General features: G+C 42.6%; 1 protein-coding gene across 2 annotated transcripts in view; it reads left to right on the plus strand.

Annotated features, from left to right (window-relative positions):
* The window catches only part of TPD52L1 (TPD52 like 1), a gene marked incomplete at its 3' end in the record, with an annotated part of 59700 nt that extends 47257 nt beyond the window's left edge, over positions 1-12443 (plus strand). Inside the window, exons 5-8 of one of the 2 annotated variants that reach the window (XM_081998264.1) lie at positions 3203-3217; positions 5947-5985; positions 8599-8659; positions 12312-12443. In XM_081998264.1, coding sequence (XP_081854390.1) covers positions 3203-3217; positions 5947-5985; positions 8599-8659; positions 12312-12443 — 247 coding nt within the window. The remainder of the gene's footprint in view (positions 1-3202; positions 3218-5946; positions 5986-8598; positions 8660-12311) is intronic. The other variant, XM_081998265.1, reaches the window with a different exon arrangement.
* Positions 12444-15638: the final 3195 nt, after the last annotated feature.

The following is a 15638-nucleotide window of genomic DNA, read 5'->3' on the forward strand; positions in this document are numbered from 1 at the left end:
TGCAGGGTTAGAATTCAAATTTATGTTAAATGATAAAATAGAAGTGTAGGAAAGTGTAAGGTGCTTTATTGACACATGGAAAGAAGTCAAAAGCAGAGATGGGGAGCACTGACCAGCCAGCTAGGCAGTGGCTTTGCAGATAAGAGCCTAGCACGTGCTAGGCTAGTGGCTCACAAATGCAGCAGGAGTCAATGCTGTCACACTATCGTTGCTAACACACATTTAGTTCGCCAGTGCAAGGGCACTGCCCTTGGAAGGGTGTGCAGATGAACTGGAAGGAATGGGGAGAAAAATAAGAAAATAAAAAAATCAGCTTCAGAAAATACAGGCAGTGAGAGTGTTTGAACAAGTTGGCTTTTAGGCTAGACAAATGTGGCTGAATAATGAAAGGAGACGGGAGGATGTAGTCAGGTAATGTGAGAGATCAGGCAAAGCATTCAGCTATGAAGCTGAACAGGGGCACAGGTTATTTCTGAAGGCTCTGAAATCTCTCACTGGAGGTTTTTAGAAGCAGGTTAGGCCAATATCTGTTGGAGATGGCTCAGGTATAATTAATCTGCTGTAGTGCTGTGGGAGTTGATTTTTGTTGTGCCTTTTTGGTTTTTTTATTGTGGTGGTGGTGGAGTTTTTGCATAGCCTTTTGCTGTGCATTTCCAGGATTCGCAGTTCATCTTGAGGGTGCTCACAGGGCATGTGAAGGACAACCAAGGGATCAGGCCCAGCCAGCATGGGTTCATGAAAGGCAGGTCCTGCTTGACCAACCTAATCTCCTTCTATGACCAGGTGACCTGCCTGGTGGATAAGGGAAAGGCTGTGGGTGTTGTCTACCTGGACAACCTTTGTTGTAAAGCCTTTGACACATCTCCCACAGCATTCTCCTGGAGAAACTGGCGACTCGTGGCTTAGACAGGTTTACTCTTTGCTGGGTAAAGAACTGGCTGGACAGCCAAGCCCAGAGAGTTGTGGTGAATGGCATTAAATCCGGCTGGCGGCCGGTCACAAGCGGTGTTCCCCAGGGCTTGGTTCTGGGGCCGGTCTTGTTCAATATCTTTATTGATGATCTGGATGAGGTGATCGCGTGCTCCCTCAGTAAGTTTGCAGATGACACCAAGTTGGATGGGAGTGTTGATCTGCTGGAGGGCGGGAGGGCTCTGCAGAGGGATCTGGACAGGCTGGATCGATGGGCTGAGGTCAACTGTATGAGGTTTAATAAGGCCAGGTTCAGCACTTGGGTCACAACAACCCCATGCAACGCTACAGGCCTGGGGAGGAGTGGCTGGAGAGCTGCCCAGCAGAAAAGGACCTGGGGGTGCTGGTTGACAGCCGGCTGAACATGAGCCGGCTGTGTGCCCAGGTGGCCAAGAAGGCCAACAGCGTCCTGGCCTGTATCAGAACTAGTGTGGCCAGCAGGAGTAGGGAAGTGATTGTACCCCTGTACTCGGCACTGGTGAGGACATACCTCGAATACTGTGTTCAGTTTTGGGCTCCGCACTACAAGAAAGATGTTGAGGTCCTGGAGCATGTCCAGAGAAGGGCCACGAAGCTGGTGAGGGGTCTGGAGCACAAGTCTTATGAGGAGCGGCTGAGGGAACTGGGGTTGTTCAGTCTGGAGAAGAGGAGGCTGAGGGGAGACCTTATCGCTCTCTATAGCTACCTGGAAGGAGTTGTGGCAATGTGGGTGTTGGTCTCTTCTCCCAAGTAGCTAGTGATAAGATGAGAGGAAATGGCCTCAGGTTGCACCAGGGGAGGTTTAGACTAGATATTAGGAAAAATTTCTTTACAGAGAGAGTGGTCAAGCATTGGAACAGGCTGCCCAGGGAGGTGGTGGAGTCACCATCACTGAAAGTGTTCAAAAAACGCGTGGACATGACACTTCAGGACATGGTTTAGTGGGCATGGTGGTGTTGGGTTGATGGTTGGACTTGATGATCTTAAAGGTCTTTTCCAACCTTAATGATTCTGTGATTCTGTGATCTAGGGATGTTCTGGGCACTTAAAACTGTTGCTGAACTCATTGGGAGCAGAATTCCTTGAAATACTGTAGCTGTCATACTCCAAGGTACCATTCTTAAATGTCTGTGTCTCTGATATCCCCTATAAAGGAAATAGTAATATTGTCTTGCTTCAGAATGTAATTTCATAAGCATTTGTTTTGCTGATGGGTGAAGCAGTTGTTTTCTCTTCTTCCTGCTGAGAGTTGCCTCTTCAATTTTTGCTGGTTTTTAGGGCTCTGCAGTGATGCAGGTTTCCTTATCATATGGCTGTCCAGTATCTGTATTAGTATGGAGAAAGGGGGTGGCTGTTACTGGGAGTCAGCAGGTAGTAAAAGGAGGCTACCTATGGCAACAGTAGTACTTAAACTGGTCTAAGCAGAAATGTGTGGTGAAGACAAATCCACAAATGTTTGAGAAGCACCAATATACATGATGATGAGCCCTGTAAATAACCCTGAAGAAATCAATGCTTTTCTTCAGAGCAAGGTATGAATATTGTGCAGTAAATAATGCATCACAGCACACATAGAAAAAGGATGTGAAAAATAAATATTGAAGAGGTGTTCATTAAGTGTGCACCATCTATCTGGCTCACTGCATGAGGCAGGTGTTCCCTTGAAGTGGTCTGTAATTAAAGACTACATCAGTAACACACAGATGAAGGTTAAGTTTCTTGTGAGCTGGAAAACAGTGTCAAAGTTTTTCAAGATTGTTTTCAACAAGGAAGTAGTATTTTAGAAAGTGTCACTTTAGGAATTAAAAGCCCCTCATTTTTTCCATGCCCTTCTCAACTGAGAGATGATTAATAACTCCAGAGGGAAAAAAAAAGACATTTGCTGCTGATGTATATGTACAATTCCAGTTTGCCTATGCTTTCTCTTTAATGAGATTAAGATAGGATTTTGGGAGGAAAACCAGTTAGCATTATTTATGTCTGATCTAGTGAAGAGAACACAAAGTTCAGCAGACAAAACTTCCGTTCTTTGTTCTGCACAGAATAGGTGTCTGTGTAATGAAGGAGTGTGCAAACATTTTTGCTTTGAAGGAATCTCAACTGATCCACGTTCTAGTGTGAATTCCAGCCTCAAGATTTGTATGCAAATGATTGTATTTTTTCTCCTGGGGCAGTTTGACATATATGTATAATTTCGTTAAATTTTCATAATACTTTTAACTCTTGCTTTTCTTTCCTCATGCATCCACCACAGATCGCATTCAATTGGGTAAGACACATTACTCTTCTTGAATACTGCTTCTGTATTTGACAGGATTTTTTATGGAATGTAATGCAGTAACCTCTTTCCTTTCAGCATCATTATATATGATAAAAACAAATGTACTTAAACGGTAATGCCTCATTTTTACAGCATGGTGAGTATAATGAGGAAAGGACTGGACTTAGTGTTTGCCTTGCTCTTGAGTAGATTAGTCTCAAATTCAAATAATGACCACATTCAAAAGATGTTGCTCTTGGGAAAACCTATTTATATGTAATCCCATTCTGCCAACCATCTTTTTCTGTCAGAGTTTGAAATATAAACAGCAAACATTCAGTAAAAATTCTGTTCAGCCTGCAGAGCTTTATAAAGGTTGTATAAAGAATTTAATTACCTCCTCTTCAATAAGGCAAAAGTATATTAGTCATGAAGTGAACATGGTGACTCTTTAAAAGTCTTCAGTCCTGGGGAAATTTCCAATAGTAGGCCAAATTCTTAACATGATTAAAAGGGTTCTTCATATTGAGAGCTTGAATTTATTGATGCTGTAAAGCACTTCAATATATGATGAATTACAAAACAAATTTTATGTGTGCTGAAAGATTCCATAAGTGGTCTGGCTTTACATCAGTTCACCCAGCGGAGGGACTGAACAGCCCTGAATCCCCTACAGTCCCCCTGGCCTCGTAGCATCACCAGCGTGCAGGACAAGTCAAGAACAATTTTTCTGTTCAGTTAAGTAATCCTAACATGGACTCTTACTTCACTGATAAAACTTCAAAATGGGGCATAGATTGACCTTCCTTCCTGTCTCCCTCTGACATGAAACCAAAATGTAATGTTTAGCAGCCTTTGTCAGGAAGGATCTCTGTTCTCTGCCTCTGCACTGGTCAACGTCACAGACATGTGTGTCTTTAGAAAAGTCTTAGGCTTCTAGTAAAAGAAGATGTTGTCACTGTTCCTATAACGCACATCCTCACTTCTTTAAAGAAACTAAAAGATGAACTCAGTGAAATGTGCACTTGGTATTCAGATTGTCTGTCACATGCCATCTCTCAGCTGTGCAAATTTAATTTGGCACAATCTTACTTAGACCTTCAAATTTGGAGTGTTTTGCTTATTAGAAGAGGAGCAGCCTATGCTGACATACTTCCAGATTCTTATTTTTGCCTATTTGTCATGTGTTACAAGACTAAAATGGCAAGCATGCTTGTTTAATTTAATTAGGGTTGTTAAAGATTTGCTGCACTTGTGAAATGTTTGGGCTAATCTTTCGTAAGTCTTAAAAAGGATGTGAAAAATTCAACATGAAACATTTGCATTGTCTGCTGTCAGTTCTTGTCTGTCTGAGCTTAGCAGAAGCCTTAAAATATACACAACAGCAAACAGTTCATGTAAGTTCTCTCTGTCCCACCTGCTTGCCAAATAGCTCTTTCCTCCCCCCACACTCCTATTTCTGAATTTTGAATCTGGAAAAAAAAGAATCTTGTGTGTGTATATGGACGCGGTGCTGCTCTGAATTTGTATAGTTTAGAACACCCACATGTGCTGTTTATGTGAGAGCTTTCATTTTTTTAATGCTATAATTATGCTTTGCTTGGTCGCAGCCAAACGGTATTGTCCCTTAAAGTACAGCTCACTGTTCTCAGTCAGACCACTTTGCAGCTGTCAGTCACCACTGAAAGTAGCCATGCATGAATTTTCAAAACAATACATACTCTTGCATTACACAATTTACTTATAATGTTCAGATCTAAATGTACTTATGGACAGTTCTTACACTTTAAATAAAGATTCATATTCAGAACGGGCTCGGTGCTGCCCAGCAGAAGGGAATAGGTGATGCTATGATTAGCGGAGTTGGCTTTGGTGGCTCAGGTGGGAGGATGTGGCTAATGTAAGTCAGGCAGTCAGGGTGAGTGGCCATTTGCAGGCTTAAAGGTGTGCAAGACTATTTGGGGATCTTTGAGTGATGCAGAGGCTCCATCCTCCGCTTGCCAGCCCTCCAGTACTCTTGCTGCTGGGAAGTCTGAGGAGGGAAGTGTCACAAGGAGAGCTGGACGAGAGCTGTGGAAACCGGCTTTCTACCCTTGATAATGTTGAGGTGTAAAGGAGGAGGTGAAAAGTCCTAGAGAGATGGGGACAGCAACTGCTGCAGCTGAGGGCACTGCCTGTCTGGTTGAAGAAACCTCTTGTTTAGGTGGCCTGTTGTGCAGGAGCCTATATAAATTGGGGGCCAGCAGTGGCTATTTGGACTGTATATATTGTACATGAAACAAAGGCAGGCAATTGCCTACTTACCTACTGCCTTGAACCAGCTCTGTTTGAGTTCACAAACCTGAGGCCAGCTTACCCAACAGAGAGCCGTCACTGCGGAACATGGAGGTGGCTCTGTGTTCCTCTGTCACATGTCGCATGTCTCTGTAGGTAGCAGGGGTCTGCGTCATTTAAATGGATATTGCCAGGAACGGTTTTGCATCGTTCATTTGAGCCCTATTAAATTGCTGATCAGTTGACATGAGAATGTGTTGGTAAGTTCTTCAGTGCTGAAAGTGAGCTGGAATTCACAGGTGAGTTTGACAAGCTGTTGCCATCAGGAGAGGAAGAGTAGCAGCAATCTTGAAAATATATATATATTTTTTAAATTAAGTTAAAAAAATAAAAATGATGTTATAATCATGTTGCAAACTGGATTTTACAGCTTTTTTTCCTTATCTTTTGCTTTCATCCCACAGTTACTCTATTCGCCATTCCATAAGCATGCCTGCAATGAGGTAATATGCTACCCATATCCTATTTGCTATGGTGATGTTGAACAGTGTAATGAGGGGGGATCTGCATACTTTGATCTTGATCCTGCAGTTTTTAGTTGGAGGAATAGTCCCACTTAAATCAATTAAGGTTACTCATGTAGATAAGGACTGCAGGACAGGCCATCTGTGTTTTTTTCCTTTTAATTGTATTAACTGTTTAATCTCTTGTACAAGCCTTTGAGTAAACGACACAGTTCTGAGATGCATTTGGGTAGTTGATTGCTATCAGGTTTGTATTACTGAATCTGAAATTCGGTTGTTTTGCGGTCTCTAGAACATCATCCAAAACCCACTAACGTCAGAGATGCTTTCCACTCCAGCAGGCTTTGGCTTATGCTCCTATGGAGGGATTTTATATGAGTGCTTTCATATTTTAATGGCTGTAATCATGCTTTACTTGACCGCAGACAGATACTGATGTCTGTTCAAGTAAAGCTCTGACTGTTTTCAATAAAATTAGGATCCAGCTTTCTTTTTACCCCCTCAGCCTGTAAGTGTATGAATAACACCACTCCCTGACAAGTATGTGGGGAAAACAATTCTCCTAACTATATGATGGATGCTAATTCATTCAGTCAGCAGGTGGATAGTGTAAGGCAAGCATTCACCAGTGTGACCTATGGGTCAAATGTAAGTCATAAAACTCAATTTCTCTCTCCTTTTGACCCTTCTTGCCCTATGAAAAGTTTGTCACCTTTTTAACAGAAACTAAAAGTAAACCTGCATTATTTTTCCAATTGACTTCCATTTGTCCTTTCCTTAAATTAGGGTCAGTTTAACTTAGCCTGATAAGGGATATGATGTAAATGTATTTGCAGAAATAGAGGCCATCATCATGCTCCTTATAAGTTCCCAGAAAGTGCAAAGAGGATGAACTGGAACCCTGAAGTTTTAGCAGCCATAGGCTTCACCGCTTTGTGAAATGAAGCACAGGCTCTTGCATGTGTTTGCCTTTCCCCATGGCTGACAGGGAGGCATGAGCACCTGCCAGGGTGAAGTGGTTCTGCCTCATTGTTCCACTGTGAGGGCACCCTCCATTGTGGTTAAAGATCACTGGTATGTTTTATTTCACCTAGAAATAAATGGATGTGTTTTTAGTACATCCTGCTGATCGTGGTGTTAGGAGGTACCCTGTGCTTTCAGTGGTAGTGGTTCCTATCTCTTTCTGGACATACCACAATGGACAGGTTAAAAAAAAAAGCTGAAGAACTAAACACTCAGTTCAAGTAACTGCTTCATTATACTGCACTGGGCTTAGGGAGATCCGGTCACCTCTGTTTCTTATGGTAAAGAAAATACAAGAGGAACCCTGCTGGACAACAGCTTCTGAGCTGCAGAGTCTTCGCTAATAATGAAGCACAAAGTATGCTATAACTGGGCTCTCGGTTGTCAGGCAAGGAGCAGAGAACCAGAAGAAGGTCCCCTTCACCCACTGTAGATTTGCCCAAGTCCTTTATTCTGGCTAAACTGCTGGAGGAGGAGACAAGCTTTTGTACTCACTCCAGCTTGCCGCCTTCTAGCGTGTCTTCCTACGTGGGACAGGGATTATCAGCAGTGGGGAAGCAGCTGCGAAAAGGGGAGAAGAGGCATCCATCTAAGCAACTGAGGGGCAACTTGAGTATAGCTAGGGATCCGTACACTCACTTTAAAACAGCATATGCATTATATTCATAATATTATGTGGCAGATATTAGTTGTGGTCGGTATGTTCTGTTTGCAGGAAGAAATGTAAAAAATTAAATGCATTTAAAATGAAAGAGAAGCTATGTATCAAGTTTTGGAGAAAGAAAGAAAGACCAAGGTTGTCGGGCAAGCCAGCAAACAAAATAATGTGGTTTGCTTTAAGAAGGAAAATCACAGCTGTTGCCTTTTTTTTCTTAACTCTTTTAAGATGTTCAGCTCTCAGTTTTCCAAAAACTGAGTGTTGTGTTTTGTTCTACGGGGAGTGAAAGGCAAAGAAAAGCTTAGCTTTGTCAGAGGGGAACCCTTGGGACACAGTCTTCCTCAAATCTTTGTCTTTGAAAGCAGTGGGATACACCTGCGGCCACAAAATCATGGAGTGGGGCGTCAGGATTCCTCAAAGGCATTTGGGACCCGCTCCTGTGTAGTTCTAATCTCCTTTATCCTAGCCTCAGGACGTTAAAATGTTGTCTTTTTAATTATCTAGATTATGAACTTGCTCATCAGCTGAAAAAATGTGTTCATTTTGTTACAGCAACAACACAAATGGATAAAACTATAGAAATGCGGCCCTACAGCCAGCGTTCTCTGGTTGTTTTTCTGAGAATGTGATGAATGTATCAGAGGGTAGGCAGGCCCATCACTGTTTGGTTTCAATTACCAGGCAGGTTCTGCTTTTGCAAATTTGTAGCTAAAAAATACTCATCCGCTTACCGTAATTGGATTTGACTGATGGAGCACAAGTGACTGTTCATACCCTATCAGTCCTGTGCTGCCAGCCAGCCTTCGTTCTGTCCTAGCGTTGTCGCCTGGTAAAAACTGATGACATTGTGGTTACCTCATTACGTTTGCAACTGACTCTTCTTCTTTCCTTGAAATTTCTTTTTCTCCTAGGAATTCTCCAACTTTCAAATCGTTCGAGGAGAAGGTTGAGACCACTGTCACAAGCCTTAAGGTAAAGGTTAGAGGCAGAGTTAATGGCTGTGTGTGTTGAAAGTGCGACAGCTTAGTTGTCCCTATCATTTGTACAGGAGACCGATTGAATTTGCTGTTCGAGAATTTCATGGAACTGCAAGAGCACTAATGGAAAATGAAGGCAATATGCAGACAAATAGTCTTTCTCTGCTTTGTTACTAGGAAATTACTTCTGTTGTCTGCCAAAGTAAACAAATGATCTCAGAAATGCCAAAAATATGGCCATACTAAAATGGCAAGCAGGGGCATCTCCTAAGGTGTGACCACAGTTGGTTATGCTGTGTAAGGCAGAGCCACGTCCAAGGTCAGATTCTGAAAGCAGTGTGGCCTCATGAGTTTTGGGATGTGCCCTGCCAGACAGACGCAGCCGTGTGCCTTGCAGAGAGAAATTCCATCGCTGAGCTACGCTCCTTTCAGTACTCGAGATGTACTCACCAAGTGCCCCTTAGCTGGTGGGAGCTGCCATGTAACTCGAGTGTGCTTCACACTACCTGCGTAGCCCGTAGCACTGAACTCGCCTTTCTCTAATGCAGGTGTGTTTCCTCTCAAATTTCAGTGCTTTGGATTAAAGATTTCAAAACTATATTAACATATTTGCTGTGGGACAGGAAGATCTGATGGCAAAGTTACTAGTTACCGCTAATACCACTTGTTACGGCTCTTACTTGGCATGGCAAATTTGCAGTGAGCTAATCTTTGCTGCATGGTAAGGCACATTCAAGGGGGGAACAAGAGGGTTTGTCTCCTAATGGTTCTTATTCATCAGATAAAGTCAAGTATGCTCATAAAATGGCATTTTACTTTGCTGTGACAGATTCCAATGCATTCCAAGTACAGTCTGTCAGTGGACAAGTGCCAAACTGATCACCCCTCATTTTAGGAGGAACTGAAAATCCTAGATTAATGTCAAAGGGCATTACAACTTGTAAGGCATTAAAAAGGCAAGAAAATGGCCTTCCACTTGGGACAGAAGGACATTCCTTGTTACATAAAATGCAGATTGCAGCTAGAACGGAAGCAGCAGGTGCACAGAGAAGGTCTGTCTTTTCCATGCCACTCTGCAATCGTACAGTAGATAAAATTTTCCAGTCAGCATTTGAGGAAAGTAAGCAGCAGTGAGCTTGATTTATTTTTACATTTCTAAAGATGCAGACTTGCTCTATCATTTTCACCTTTTTGAATGTTCACATTTATTTAGCGATAGGATGTTGTGACAACCTGAGGTCATGATAAGTGTAGGGTAGCATCATCTCCATTGCACTGTGTCGGGGAAGGAAACAACATTTCACAGGTGGGAGGCAGCATCCCAAGGAGCTGGAACAGAACACAGACCCCCCGCTCAGTGCCTGTATACACTTTCCTCTTCTTCATTCTTTTCACCTTTGCTGCCAATGCTTTTTATACTCAACCTCACTGTAGGAGAAATCATGCAGTGAGGTGCATCAGCTTGGAATGTCTGAATTCTTGCCTGCTGCAGTCAAGCATGTCACTTGCTTATCTGTGTATGCTTCTTCCACTTCTGTCTATTTAGATAAGGGGTGCAGTGCAGCTCATTGGAACACCTGAGGTCTGAAATTGATTTTTTTTTTTTTTTCTTTTTGCATTTTTCACCACTCACAAGTTAGAAGAAACTACACTGGAGAAGGGCAGCACTTTTTGTACCCGTTCAGTCATTCAGTCACTAAACTTGCCCTTAGGGCTTTCAGTAGTACCTTTAGCTCCCAAGTTTGCTTCTAGACTACTCTAGACTCCCCAAATCCATTCCTTCTACACCTATGGCAAACCTGTGAGAGGGACAGCTTAAAGCCTTTTGCCTTGCTTGGCAAAGACAAATGTGAGCGATGTCCTTTCTGCATCAGGGGTGAGGTGTCTCTTTCCACTCACCTCAGTGGGCCATTCAGAAAGAGAAAAAGTCAATTCAAACTGCACAGCTCTGAAGACCATTTCTTCTCACAGTGATCTGCTTGAGGAGCCTGATCTTACTTTGCTGATTAAGCAAAGGCATTCTCTTCTGGAGGAGACTATTTGTCATGTCAGCTCTTAGCCTATCATGTGTTTAGGGTGCTTTGAGATCATCCTTTGAGGAATCTTTAGTTAAGCAGGACAAAACAAAAAGTCATGAGTCTAAAGTCATCTTCCACATCCCACGAAACCTTTGTCCATCTTTATTGGCAAACCAACTGACATTTATTGAAATATTTTCTGTCTGTATTGTCCTTCTGATCAGTCCAAATCAATGTTCTTTTGAGAATTTTAATTGGCAAGTAGAAGTCCTGAGTTTTGCCATTACAATTTAATAGTGGCTTTACTAGGCAGTGGCTGCCTTTTCCCTGCAAGTTTGGGCCTACCAACATTTAACAATATATGTATTTTGTATTGCTGCTTGCAGAAATCAGTGATGGACCAATACTTTCTGAAAGTCAGCACAGCCCACTAGACTGGATACAGATTTTTAGTTCTTGAGATTGAAACTTTCAATAACTGTGACTCAAACGGTCAGAGCAAATATCAAGCTTACTACTACCACCTTATTTTATTGAACTTTCAAGCTAGGCAAGCTCCTGTGCTAGCTGATGAAACAAAGGATTATATAGGATTAACCCTTTGGAAACTTAGGACACATAGTTCTTTTAATTAAAATAATCTTCCTAAGCATTCAGTGGCTGACAGGCTGGAAAAATGTCAGCTTGTCTTAAGTCCTGCTGCAGCTCTAGGATAGAGTAAAAAGTTTTGCCCTATTTTCAGGCTCAAATCAGCTTCGAGTGGGTGTATCAGCAAGCCAAACTGCAAAAGAATGTTCTCTTACCAAGACAACCCAGTCAAAACAGCTTTGTCTCTTTGTCATTTAGTCTTGACCATTTCCAGATCTTTAGATAAAGCTCAGTCTTTGTTAGGAAAACTATTTCAGAGATTTTAGTCATATTGGTTTTCTTTTTAATACTTGTGTTTACAAATTCAGCAAACTGAAGCATTTTGAAAGTAGTTGACCTGTGAGCACATGGTCATGTGTTTCATTAATGTAATTTGGTATCTCTTTTCCCCCTCCAAAGGAGAATGCTGTGTGCAGGTTTCTGTATCAGTATCTTGCTAGCTGCAAGTACCTAAAGGGAGACAAGCTGCTGCTTTTGTTCTTTGGTTACTTCTACTGTCTGAAATCCCAGTATGGTTTCTGTATTTTGAGAGCAGCTGTGTTACCATTGCTGGCAGATGGGCCACTTTTTACTTGGCAAATGAACCAAGTATTTAATACCCATCTTTTATTCAGCCTGCATAGAACTGGAAGACACAGTGAAACCAGTAAGAGCTACTTATATAAAGAACTGCACTAAATTTACGGGTAGGATCTAGGATCATGCTTGGGATCTACCGAGGGACTGGTTCCTTTAGCGTAGGATAAATGACACTGGCAGATTCTATGACTGCAGCCTAGAAGTTTGGAAATTGAGGGAGGAAAGGTGTTGCTTTATTTGACTGTTTTTACAGCTTCTGTTCTAAGAAAAACCCAACCCCAGATGTTCCCTGCCTGCTTTGATCAGTTCCCAGCCCTCCATGGCCATGGGGTGGAATGCAAATGGGACTTGTAACAGTGTGAGCAGAGGAACTTGCTGTTCACTTTGTTTGCCCTGTTTCAGACCAAGGTTGGTGGGACAAGCCACACAGGCGGCAGTTTTGAAGAAGTTCTCAGCTCCACAGCCCATGCCAGCGCTCAGAGCTCTCTTGCTGGTACCCGACTCCCTGAGAGCGAAGAAGAGCTTCAGTGTTAGACCGCAGGCCCTCAGCCTCACAGGCCTCTCTTCAGAGACTTGCCCAGCCAACTTTAGACCTCCCTCGCCACCCAACTTGTGCAACAAGGTTTTGTCAGCTTTGGAAAATTGCCTCCCTGGCCGTGTGCTGGAGAAACATTTCCTCTCTCGTTTGTATTCTAGATGGGCCATTTTATCATCAGGTACACAAGTCATTGGCTTATAATGCTCTAAATTCTATGTTAAGTGACCAGAATAGGTTTCATTTTCACATAACTTCCCTCCAGCATTCTCCTGTTTCTTACTTATTTTAGTTTACAGTTTTCTATCTGTTGGTTTCCAACTCCCCTCTCAGTGCCACATCAGACAGATGGACCCAGAGCTGTGCAAAAGATTTCTACTGCCAGCTATAGTCCGTATACCAGCTGTCTACCAGCCATACCAGGTGCCCTTTGCTCAGGAGTGTCTGTACATGATCTGTTTCCTAGCAGAATTAAATCACTTATTGTCACAAAAGTTTTTTCTCCTTCACTGGTACAGTCTGGCATTGGCCTCCCTCATTAGGCAGGAGAGTTAAGGAGGGCAGGAAGAGACACCCAGTTATTCATATCGAAACTGATCACAGCTGTTGATTTAAGGTGATCATTATAGCTGGAGAAGCTTCAGTCTAAAAATATGATCCATTGCTTGCCCTCTGGTTTGGTAAGACTTGACAAAGGGAAGTGGAGCAGATGGAACTTCTAGTATAATTTTGCCTCTGTATCTTCCCCCTCTAAAAAAAGGGAAGGTGTATATTTATGAGCTTCTGTCAAGATAACAGCCTTAAGTGAAAGAACACAAAACCAACAATTGGCTTAAGATGTGCCATAGGTTAGAGAGCCCATTGCCTTTTGGTCCGCATTTCAGAGCTGCTAGCGTAAACCCTGTTATCTTACAAATACACAGGATGAGTAGGTGCTTCACTCCAGGACATAATTCCACCAACCCCATTATATCTGCAGTCATCTCTCAGCTTTGCTTCAGCATGTTTTCTTGCATCCTTTTAACACGTTTTTCTAAGAAAAGAGCAGCACACTTGTAACACTATCTTGCTGTCTAGTGAGCACATGTCAGTCTGCATGTTGCATTACTCAGTTCACCAGACTGAGGTGAGCATAACTTTATAATTTATTGATAAACAAGGTAGAAAACAGTCAGGCTACTTTCAAACTGGATGCATTTTTTGAGCATAAGCCAAAGCTTCACATCAGTGTTAGTGAGTTTGACATTACAGACTGCTTAAAATCTTGTGAGGAAACTTGGCTTTAAGTGATTTTATTCCTGTGTGGCTTTTGTTATAGTTTTTACAAAGCTGGTAGTCCTTCTGTAATGTTCTACTGGACATAAAGTTAACTTTGATCATTTACATCAAATGCCTCTTTAGTGTCATTTTTAGCATGGAAGCAAATCTAATTAGGGTTTTTTTAGTACAGTTTTCTTGTAACAGTTTGCTAGCTTATTTTATGTGGTTTTGTGCAAAAATGTGAGTTTATTTAAATAAAGAAGATACTAATGGTCAACTTAAGTTTTGTGTAAATGAAGTTAATTGATATTCTTACTAAAAATAAATTTCTGTCTTACTCTTTTACACTTTGTGATGTTTTCTTTTTAATTGTTTATTTACCAGTATTGATTAATTAATTAAAAGGGACCTTATAAGAAAGGTGAGGACAGACTATCTAGTTGAAGATGTCCCTGCTCAGTGCAGGGGGGTTGGACTAGATAGCCTTTAAAGGTCCCTTCCAGCCCAAACTACTCTATGATTCTACGCTTACTGTGCATCTCTAAGCCTTGCTCTGCTGCTGCAGAGTATCCAGGTAAATTGCAAGAACATAGTCTGCCATTCCAACAGTTCTTAAAATCTTTTCAGTCCCTTCTGGACCTGAAATGCCCCATAGAAAGCTGTGGCACAAGTTCTGAAATTGTTGAGGTTTAAAGGAGAAAAATGACCGAACCGAGTTCAGTGAAAGTAAAACGCATGGCAGAAAACATCTTCTAGTTCTAACACTATTGTCCTCTTGAGCAGGGCCAGCAGCTAAACCAAGGTTCAAACATGGAGTCCAAGCACTGTCACCTTCTACAGGACACTGATTTAGACCTCATCTTATTCATAAATATATATATACATATACACACAGCAAAATACTTCTGGGAAAACAGTGAATTGTTTTTAGCTACATTCATTAAGAGCATACTTTAAAGAACTTGTGTCAGCATGCCTGTTAGTAGAGGCAGGATGGCCAGACAAGCTCCTCTTCCCCATGAATCCTCACGTTATTGTCATTACAGCAGCTGCCACCATGTAGTAGGTTCAATGCTGGTATGGTAATCAGAAGACGGGGGAGGAGGTGATTTCCTCTTATAGGTCACATGTCCAGGACCTAGTACACTTTTCTTACATGTGAACAGCACGCTTAGGTACTGCATTAGGGAGCCTGAAGCCCCACAGACTGTTTGCTAACCTTTCTATCAACCTGTCATCACAGCTCGTGCTTTCCGATTGCACTTCCTGCTCCGGTCTCTTTCCAAGCAATTCCTGCTTCTATTAAAATGCACCACCCAAAACTGACACACAACTGCACCTGCACTGAGCAGAAGGGAATGTAATTTTACATAAAGTACCTGCTGCATCTCTTTAAACGAAACCAAACCACACACAACACACACTCAAACCGTGGCTCGGCTCTCTCCCAGGATTGCATTTACCTTGCACCACCGCACTGCTGACTTGGGTTCAGCGCTCTGTCCCCCAGCTCCCCAGCAGAACGGGGTATCGCCAGCCAGTAACACCTCCTGCTGCATTGGAGGAGCCCACTGTTCCTGCTGGGGTAGCGCTTGCCCTGTGGGTGCTTCTATCAAACATCTTTTTAAGGCCACGTCTCTTCATTTGTCAATGTTCTCAGTTGTGATCTCCAATGCATCTGTAGCTCTTCCATGCTTGGCACTGAATGCAAACTAATGGAGACTCTGGTTTGCAGCCATCTGGGGGGAATAAAAACGCTGAAGGATGACAGACCTGCTCCATCACACTTCCAGCACGACAGTTGGCCACCACCAACCACTAAGGCAAGAGCCACCAGCAGCTCTGCACAGCTCTGCCTCTGCCAACAGCACCAGCCGCAGAACGCAGCCCGAGCTTCAGTCAGCCCTCTGGGGTTTGCGCGAGGGAGACGTTCC

The sequence above is a fragment of the Phaethon aethereus genome (assembly GCF_964289735.1).
Source record: "Phaethon aethereus genome assembly, chromosome: 3".
NCBI lineage: Eukaryota > Metazoa > Chordata > Aves > Phaethontiformes > Phaethontidae > Phaethon > Phaethon aethereus.